Source organism: Hoplias malabaricus, chromosome 6 (genome assembly GCF_029633855.1).
Source record: "Hoplias malabaricus isolate fHopMal1 chromosome 6, fHopMal1.hap1, whole genome shotgun sequence".
Classification (NCBI taxonomy): domain Eukaryota; kingdom Metazoa; phylum Chordata; class Actinopteri; order Characiformes; family Erythrinidae; genus Hoplias; species Hoplias malabaricus.
In genome coordinates, this window is record NC_089805.1 from 48,272,778 (window position 1) to 48,283,513 (window position 10,736).

A 10,736-nucleotide genomic window follows, 5' to 3' on the forward strand; every position below is an offset into this window, starting at 1 on the left:
GATAGAGGGCGCTGTGCTGTACATCATTCTGAGTCTGAACACACTGTTTATATCTGATTATAACTGTTACAGTTCAGGAGTGGAGTCTGTATTTACTCTTACAGATGATAGAGGGCGCTGTGCTGTAGATCAGTCTGAGTCTGAACACTGTTTATAACTGATTATAACTGTTACAGTTCAGGAGTGGAGTCTGTATTTACTCTTACAGACGATAGAGGGCGCTGTGCTTTAAATGAGTCTGAGTCTGAACACACTGTTTATAACTGATTATAACTGTTACAGTTCAGGAGTGGAGTCTGTATTTACTCTTACAGACGATAGAGGGTGCTGTGCTGTAGATCAGTCTGAGTCTGAACACACTGTTTATAACTGATTATAACTGTTACAGTTCAGGAGCGGAGTCTGTATTTACTCTTACAGACGATAGAGGGCGCTGTGCTGTAGATCAGTCTGAGAGTGAACACACTGTTTATAACTGATTATAACTGTTACAGTTCAGGAGCGGGGTCTGTATTTACTCTTACAGACGATAGAGGGTGCTGTGCTGTAGATCAGTCTGAGTCTGAACACACTGTTTATAACTGATTATAACTGTTACAGTTCAGGAGTGGAGTCTGTATTTACTCTTACAGACGATAGAGGGCGCTGTGCTTTAAATGAGTCTGAGTCTGAACATGCTGTTTATAACTGATTATAACTGTTACAGTTCAGGAGCGGGGTCTGTATTTACTCTTACAGGCGATAGAGGATGCTGTGCTGTAGATCAGTCTGAGTCTGAACACACTGTTTATAACTGATTATAACTGTTATAGTTCAGGAGTGGAGTCTGTATTTACTCTTACAGATGATAGAGGGCGCTGTGCTGTAGATCAGTCTGAGTCTGAACACTGTTTATAACTGATTATAACTGTTACAGTTCAGGAGTGGAGTCTGTATTTACTCTTACAGGCGATAAAGGGTGCTGTGCTGTAGATCAGTCTGTGTCTGAACACGCTGTTTATAACTGATTTTAACTGTTACATTTCAGGAGTGGAATCTGTATTTACTCTTACAGACGATAGAGGGCGCTGTGCTTTAAATGAGTCTGAGTCTGAACATGCTGTTTATAACTGATTATAACTGTTACAGTTCAGGAGCGGGGTCTGTATTTACTCTTACAGACGATAGAGGGCACTGTGCTGTAGATCAGTCTGAGTCTGAACACACTGTTTATAACTGATTATAACTGTTACAGTTCAGGAGCGGGGTCTGTATTTACTCTTACAGACGATAGAGGGTGCTGTGCTGTAGATCAGTCTGAGTCTGAACACACTGTTTATAACTGATTATAACTGTTACAGTTCAGGAGTGGAGTCTGTATTTACTCTTACAGACGATAGAGGGCGCTGTGCTTTAAATGAGTCTGAGTCTGAACATGCTGTTTATAACTGATTATAACTGTTACAGTTCAGGAGCGGGGTCTGTATTTACTCTTACAGACGATAGAGGGCGCTGTGCTGTAGATCAGTCTGTGTCTGAACACGCTGTTTATAACTGATTTTAACTGTTACAGTTCAGGAGTGGAATCTGTATTTACTCTTACAGACGATAGAGGGCGCTGTGCTGTAGATCAGTCTGAGTCTGAACACTGTTTATAACTGATTATAACTGTTACAGTTCAGGAGTGGAGTCTGTATTTACTCTTACAGGCGATAGAGGGTGCTGTGCTGTAGATCAGTCTGTGTCTGAACACGCTGTTTATAACTGATTTTAACTGTTACAGTTCAGGAGTGGAATCTGTATTTACTCTTACAGACGATAGAGGGCGCTGTGCTTTAAATGAGTCTGAGTCTGAACATGCTGTTTATAACTGATTATAACTGTTACAGTTCAGGAGCGGGGTCTGTATTTACTCTTACAGACGATAGAGGGCACTGTGCTGTAGATCAGTCTGAGTCTGAACACACTGTTTATAACTGATTATAACTGTTACAGTTCAGGAGCGGAGTCTGTATTTACTCTTACAGATGATAGAGGGCGCTGTGCTGTAGATCAGTCTGAGAGTGAACACACTGTTTATAACTGATTATAACAGTTACAGTTCAAGAGTGGAGTCTGTATTTACTCTTACAGACGATAGAGGGCGCTGTGCTTTAAATGAGTCTGAGTCTGAACATGCTGTTTATAACTGATTATAACTGTTACAGTTCAGGAGCGGGGTCTGTATTTACTCTTACAGATGATAGAGGGCACTGTGCTTTAAATGAGTCTGAGTCTGAACATGCTGTTTATAACTGATTATAACTGTTACAGTTCAGGAGTGGAGTCTGTATTTACTCTTACAGACGATAGAGGGCGCTGTGCTTTAAATGAGTCTGAGTCTGAACATGCTGTTTATAACTGATTATAACTGTTACAGTTCAGGAGTGGAGTCTGTATTTACTCTTACAGACGATAGAGGGTGCTGTGCTGTAGATCAGTCTGAGTCTGAACACACTGTTTATAACTGATTATAACTGTTACAGTTCAGGAGTGGAGTCTGTATTTACTCTTACAGACGATAGAGGGCACTGTGCTGTAGATCAGTCTGAGTCTGAACACACTGTTTATAACTGATTATAACTGTTACAGTTCAGGAGTGGAGTCTGTATTTACTCTTACAGACGATAGAGGGCGCTGTGCTGTAGATCAGTCTGAGTCTGAACACACTGTTTATAACTGATTATAACTGTTACAGTTCAGGAGCGGAGTCTGTATTTACTCTTACAGATGATAGAGGGCGCTGTGCTGTAGATCAGTCTGAGTCTGAACACACTGTTTATAAGTGATTATAACTGTTACAGTTCAGGAGTGGAGTCTGTATTTACTCTTACAGATGATAGAGGGCGCTGTGCTGTAGATCAGACTGAGTCTGAACACACTGTTTATAAGTGATTATAACTGTTACAGTTCAGGAGTGGAGTCTGTATTTACTCATACACTAGCTCATATTTGTACCATTTTATTTCTCTGAGAATATGATCAAAAGAAAACATTTCAAAACTAATAATTTGTTAAAAGTGTGTTTCCATAACCTCTCCTCTCTGATCCCTTGTTCTTGTACCTTTCCCTCAGAGGGAAGAAAGGAACGACATCATGGAGAACTGGATCTCTGTTCATTCTTTATTTTAGAGCAATATTTCTAACCCCTCTCTCCAGGCTCCATAGCGACTGTTGCTAGGTTGGACAAGCTTTTACAGAACTGTGGAATAAACACCTTTCAGACCAATGACAAGCTGCAGAGGTGTTGTTTAAAGATGCAGTCAGTTTTTTCACAACTGATTCTTCATGTTACACTGACACCTAGTGGTCTGTCTGTGTCAGAGACTCTGTACCAAACCTGTTCTAAAAATGACTGCCCCCATGTGGGGGACCCACTCTCTGGAGCTTAAAATTGTGCATTATGGGACGACAGAGCAGTTTGATTCTTCACTTCATGAGAACTGCACTTTACAGAAAACAAAGTAAAAATAATAAATAATCACTTTCATAAACATTGTTTGCTACTTTTTGCTTTTAGAGCAGGACGTCTGGTTCCATTCACCACCACTGTCCACTGACCCCTGGATGTTCCTCTAGATCCAGAACTCTGTGTCTACGTCTCCACGTAGAGGATGCAAAGAGTTTGAGAATCTGTTGCACAGTTATGATCCAGAGAAAAGCAGATTACCACAGGGCAGGACAATTTAATATTATGGAGGACTAAATTAAAATTGCCAAAATTAAAAAATAAATACATTATAAATAAAATAATAAACTGTAAAGAGTACAGACAATCTACAAATATATAAAGGTATAAAAATGTTATTTGTTTTTTAATTAAGATTTTACTCACATAAATATTTATTTCTCTATTCCTGCATAACTATTTTGTTCTTATGATAAAGTGGTTTTCATTCAGTGATGTTACAATTATGATCCATAATTAAAGATACAAATATGTGGCCTTGAGGGTACCACCACAGTGACACATTGACACATTGACACATTGATAGACTGACAGTGGAGCGTCCTCCGTGTCCAGAAACACACACCTTTACTGAATACTGAAATGTCACCATCTTTCAAACACAGAGCTCTGTGGCCGGTCACTGCCTCGTCTCTCGGAGGGAGGGGGTCAAACAAAGGTGTGGAAAGCCAGTAATCACAGGGCAGGACTATTTTAGAGGACTAGACCTGCCAACATTAAAAATAACTTAATTAAATTATAAATAAATGAATAAACTGTAAAGAGTAATGACAATCTACAAATATATAAATATATAAAGGTATAAAAATTTTATATGTTTTAATGTCATGGCATGTTCTGAAAGTCTTCTACCCTCTGATCACACGACTGAACTCTTTAGTGTCTCTGACTCCTTCACTACGACTGATAATGAAGAGCTGGATGCAGAAGGACACAAGATCCTCTGTGACCATCCAACAGGATCTAATCTGATGACTGGACATCTCAGCTCTCAAGGCATTGTCATGGAAATAATCAACTAATAAGAAATGAGACTGAAATTGATCTTTGAGTAACCTTTATTGAGAGCAGCTAAAAGCATGCACTAACCCTCTACTCTGCTCTGCTCTATCAAAAGAAAAAACTCTGTTTTATACCTACACACACACTGTCACGCCCTTGTCTTGTCGTGTCCGTTTTCCCCGCCATGTGCTCTCTCAGCACATAGCTCTGTTTGTTATTGTCCATGTCTCCGCCCTTGTCCCGCCTTTGTTCCACCTCCTTGTCCGTCCTCCTCGTTATCTGTTTCAGGTGTGTCTTGTCTGTGTTATGTGTTTAAGTCCCCTTGTCTCACTTCCTCTTGTCGGTCATTTGTTCCAATTCCAAGTCTTGTTTTTTCCTTTCCAAAGTCTTGTTGTGTTGCTTTATGTCGCTCAGTCCGGTCTGTTTTTCTCCGTCGTGTCATGTTCTCATTTCTACTCTCAGGTCATGTCGTTTCCTTTGTTCGTTTTATTATTGTTTCAATAAATACTGTGTTTTAGCAAGTGCGTCCGTCTCCGTCAGTCTGCCCCGTGATTCCTGACACACACATAAGCACTTCATCATCATACAAGGAGTTATTTTGTAACTGAGCCACCTATAAGGGAAGAAAGAGATAACAGTTTTGTGCAGAAACAAAGTTCTATGAACAAGCTACATCTCGTGCTCGTTAAAACAGAAAAAAAACCTCCTTGATACCTTGGAAGCAGGAGTGTAACTCTTTCAAGCTGCACTCCTATGAACTCCCATCAAATTCCTTTTCTTCTAAAGACTCAGTTGGTGAAACAGTCTAAAGACAGAATAATGCAACATACATTTCATAAAACAGCTCATCTTTATATAAAACAAAGACCTTTACTAATCATCAGTGATTACTACTAATTACTACTAAATACTAGCAATTACTACTAAATACTAGTGATTCAATTAGCACATGTTTGTAAATGAAACACACACATTTAAAATTTCCCTTCACAGCGTTCAGATACTTGACTGTGTGATTCTAGTCAGATATAAATACTAACAGATCATTTTTTTGTGCAAAATAATACTTGTAAAATGTAATTTTTATGCCAATAATGGGACAATGTGTGGAGTTGTAGATGTCTCAGATTCACCCTTAGTCTCAGGAGGAAGATGGAGGAGACACAATACCACTTTATAATGTATTTATTATTAACAGATACAGACTGTTAGAGGTATATCTTTATACTGCACGCTTGTTTCTTCCTAATACACTTCTGTCAGTCAGAGCAGGCAGACCACAGGGGTCTAGGCAGAGTTTTACCAGTGCTGCGGTATTTGAAAATCCACCCAGTGTGTGTTAACCAATCACGATGATCCCCTCCTGTTCACTGGTAGCCAATTAAACTGGTTCTTCCTCTAATCAGCGCTGCCTTCAGAAACATTCAGAGCAGTGATTGTGAGTATTATGCCGTGCAGGGATTTCTCTTTAATTGTAACTGCATGTATATGAATATTTTAGAGGCTAATGATCACAAATATTTCCAGTGAACCCTGCCCCTCAGCAGTGGCCCCTGTGTCCGAGTAAAGCAGAGTGATCCCTTTACCACTGTGTGTTTACAGTGAGTGTCAGAGCAGTAAGATCAAGTTCACGCCCCATGCCCGGGGCACTGTTACTGTAGAGATGTTCCTGCTGTTTGTCCGTGCGTTTGTGTAGACAACTGTCTGCGTTGTGAACGTAATTGTTCACAGACTCACCTCTGTGCTACTCTTGTAACTGGAGGCTTCCACTAGAGGGCAGACCAGAGAAAGGCGCAGTTATTGCAGATTTGGCTCTGACACATTCATTCATTGTCTGTAACCGGTAATCCAGTTCAAGGTCACAGAGGGTCTGGAGCATACCTGGAATCATTGAGCACAAGGTGGGAATACACCCTGGAGGGGGCGCCAAATCTCATGAACAACTGTGTTTACTTTCAGTTTCATTCTGACGTCATCTGTAAGGGACCACCTGCACTGTGGTCATCCCACCTCCAGAGGGAGATCACGCTCCAGGATTCCTAGTAATCAGCCCAAGTGAGAACAGCTGGTGCTGACACTTCATAAGACCTCCGTTCTGCTCTCTCAGTGCAGAGTCTTGAGTTTGTTCTGAACCAGACCACGCTGGTAATTTGGTATTTTCCTCAAAAAGGAATCTTTCTGGTTTTATTTGAATTCTCTACTCTTTGAGTTGAATCAACTCATGGGCCTCTTTTTCTCTTGTTTCTCCAGCAGTCTGGAGAGAGCTTTCCTGCTGGGACTTTGGTCTCACTGCCTTGCTTTCTTCTTTGTCGTTTAATGATCTTCAAGGAAATACGGTGGTAAAACAGGTCAAACATAGGACTTTGGCTAGTGGATTAGAGATGGACTTCAGAACTTCACCAGGGGTCTCCAATGTGTGTGTGTGTGTGTGTGTGCGTGTGCGTGTGATGGGATGTGATTAGTGAGGTGTTGTGAAAGATGAACCCGTGACCAGGACACTCTCCTCCATCAGTTTAAATAAAGTCCTCTATCACCTGGGATAGACCGTTTACAGCAGAATTATTAACACTGAAGTAAGGGGAAACACAGTGGTACAACAGGCAGTGTCACTGTCACACAGGGTCCTGGGGCTGTGGGTTTGAGCTCCACTTCAGTGTGGTGTGTTCTCCCTGTGTCTGTGTGGGTTTCCTCAGACTGCTGTCTTTTAGGGTGAACTGGATATAGACAATGAATGAAAGACTGATGCAGTTAGAACACACGGGCACTGACAGTTTTCTCACTGAATATTTAATATTACATTCTCATCTTGTTGGAATAAATTGGAGAGTTTGTGGGTGAGTTTACATTTTGAAGGATGTTGTTGTAATTCGACCTGTCATAAAAGTCTCTGAGAGGCTCTTTATCTAGCACTTAATTCATTTAACTCTATTCTTCTGTGAAAGCAACATTTGTAATAGTTTGACTGTAATTTCATATGTATTACGTTACTATTCCTTTCTGTGGAGTTTCATAGAGGTTAAGTCTGTTATTAAGTGTAAGTGAAATCCTCTTTCTGTTCTCAGGCTTTGATTCCTTATGAGATGTAATTTTTTTATATTGTCATATTAAAGTTAAAAGGAGTTATGTAGTCATTTGATGGAATAAATACTCCAGAGATTGTATTGTATTCATTGAATTATTTAAGGAATTAATTTTGATTTTCTGTATATTTTTATAAAGCTCTTAAGGGTTGTCTGTGACGTCACACAGTATTAAACTTCATTAACCATCAGTTGGTTCAGTGGCTACACATCCTCTGTCTGACAGCAGTGCAGTATGGATTTCTGACACTTGGGGTCGCTATGAGGCAACTGTTGGTCCTACTATGCGCTTATACAGTGTGTGATGTTTAAATGTAAGACAAAACTAAGACACATTACAGTTCTCTTGGGAGTAGCTGTGTCTCCATGAATCTAAGATAAATATGATGTAAATGATGTTTAATTCTGTTATTAGTAAAGTGTAATATAATAAATCGTTTTCATTGTCAGATTATTAATGTTAATGTTTGTTCAGACATTTGCAGAAGGCTCTCTAACACTGGTATGTTTATTAATGCGGGGGGTGGGGGCAAAGCAGTCACATTTCTCCTGAAGTAAAGGGCATTAATCAGGAGTTCACTCCTCTTTGTTAAGCTTCTGTGCTTCTTCTGAAACATTGCTGTGAGAATTTGATGGCATTCAGCCACATAAACCTGCTGTAGTTTTGTTCTGCCAGCAGCTTTAGCCCCTGAACACCAGAACCTGCAGATCCACTGCAGCAGGGGGCACTGTCCCTGTGCTCTGTGTGGATCCCAATGCCTGGGTGCAGTGAGGGGGACACTGTACTGAATAAACAGCGCCCTCCTTCAGACGAGACGTAACACAGAGGTCCTGAGGGCAGTAAAGACCCACGGGGGCAGTTCCTGGAACAGAGTCAGTCTCAGTGTGACCCCAGTGTCCTAAATCTGCCCCTGTGGTCCCTCTCTCTGTCCTCCTGACCGTCCCCGTCTTCAGTAAACCGCTCTGTCCCTCCCCCTCGTCTCCTCTCGTCCTCACAGCTGGTGTGTGGTGAGGGACTGGAGAGGATCGTCCAGGTGGAGGTGGACACTGGGGGAGGAGGAGGACACTCTCTAATGTCCCAGAGAGTGTGAAGAGCTGTGGGAGTCTAGAACAGCGCTGGAGAAATGGAATTGTTCATTCATTCATTCACTCACTCATTCATAAACAACAGTGAGGTCAGGTTCTGATAAGTTACATATCGTCAGTTCACACATGGTTTAGAGAGGTTTGTGTTTCTCTGTGAATCCCAATGTGATTAGTTTAATCAGAAAAATGTCTGAAAAAGTTTTTACACATCTCTTCAAAATTGCACCTGGAGAGGAATAAAACAGAATTTCAAACAGTTCAGGTTTTTATTGTTGATTTATTTATGAACTCTGAAAGTGTTTAATCTCTGGGGGAGTGTGTGATACACAGATGGGGTCTAAACACTGAGAGAGCTGCAGACTAAAAGATTCTTTCCAATGCAAGGCAAAATCTGCCTGAAAAAACACAGAGGTCTGGATACAGACTAAAATCCACAGAGAAACACTGAGTTTGGTGAAAACACGATGGTTACCATTAATTATAAAAAAATCTATCATAAAAAAAGGAATGTTTTCTAAATAAAGAATAATGTAAACATGAGGAGAAGTGGGATCTGACCAGAGACTAGTCAGGTTTGGGTCAAACAACGAAACAAAGCTTTCTCTTAATAAGCAACAAATATCTCATTATTTTACATTAATTCTGTTTTGTTTATTGATTGTTTTACGTTTTCAATGGAGGACAGTCGTGTAAATCTCTTTTAGCAAATAAATGAAAAAATAATTATATACATCTTTAAAAAACATAAGTAAATAAGGATGAATTACACAGTCGTCCTTAAAGATGGTGTCTACTATGTTTTATTGTTATCTAGAACATCCTGGAGAACCACACTAACAAAACAGAGTGACTCTGGACCACCGCTAAATGGTTAACTATGCTACATTTCTACAGTTGTTTTTGTGTGAGTTATGGATACGATCTGTCGAGCAATAATATGAATGTACAAAAATAATGTCATAATGTTCTTTAAATATCAGGATGTTATTAATGATAAAATGTTATTATAATGTTATAAAATCATCGTAATGGTGACATTTAATTTTCTGATGTTACTGAAATGTTCGGACACTAATTTCATGATGATATTAAAATGTTATAACATTTAAAGTTGAAAATGTTATTTAAATGTTACAACATTATTTAAATCATACATTATTTAAACACAATAATGTTTAAATATTATTTTATCTAAATGTTACATTACTACATAAAATGTAGTTGTAACATTTTATCTAAATGTTACAACTACATACATGACTATTATGTCATTGGTTTTTGAATGATTTTATAAAAAAAAAAAATCATTGAAATGACCCAACGTTTTTAACCAATTGAATTTTAAATGTTAAAATGTGTGTTAAAACGTGTAAAATAAATTTAGTCTTTATTTAAACGTTGTGCCGTATTTCAACTTTATAACATTGTTTACATGTTCAAACCTTACAACTTTAAACATTATGACATAATTAAACGTTATTGTAACGTTCATTTGAGATGTTTAAACGTTATTTAAACATTATGAATTACATGCGGAACCCACCTACACAGTTCAGGGCTCTTTATCTTTTAGTCGCACGATTAAGAACTAAATAAGAAATAACAACCCTGGAGTTCTCACAGAAACACAGACTGAAAGTGAAATAAAAATAAATGTCTTTCTCTCTCTTGCTCTCTCTCTCCAGCTCTTCATTTCTGTCCAAACCTCAGTTTCATGGAAACATCACACTGTTGGGTCACATGACCTCAAGACCCGCCTCCTCACGCGTCAGTCATCTCTGGATCACTCTCTTGGACCTGAGGAAGTTTACAAATAAACAGTTATTCTACTATATGGAGTTTAATAAACAGCACTAAAATACTTATTTGTACCATAACAAATATTGGAATTTGTACAATGACAAATAAAAAACCTAAAAAAAAAGGCTGTAATTAAGCAGTAAAAAAGAAAAACAACACATGTGTAAAAAAGTCTTCCTCCACTTGTTCTCTCTGTTATGAAACAGCAGTTACACTGACACCTAGTGGCCAGGATGAGGTCCTGTAGTAAACCCTAATCTAAACAGCAGTCTATAATTCAT

At 39.1% G+C, this 10,736-nt stretch overlaps 1 protein-coding gene across 2 annotated transcripts in view; it reads left to right on the forward strand.

Annotated features, from left to right (window-relative positions):
• LOC136699536 (stonustoxin subunit beta-like) overlaps positions 1 to 10,458 on the forward strand; it is a 49,745-nt gene extending 39,287 nt beyond the window's left edge. Inside the window, exon 4 of one of the 2 annotated variants that reach the window (XM_066674317.1) lies at positions 10,341 to 10,458. In XM_066674317.1, coding sequence (XP_066530414.1) covers positions 10,341 to 10,399 — 59 coding nt within the window. In that variant the 3' untranslated portion in view covers positions 10,400 to 10,458. Of the gene's footprint in view, positions 1 to 4,367; positions 4,487 to 10,340 lie in introns of those variants that run through there. The other variant, XM_066674316.1, reaches the window with a different exon arrangement.
• Positions 10,459 to 10,736: the final 278 nt, after the last annotated feature.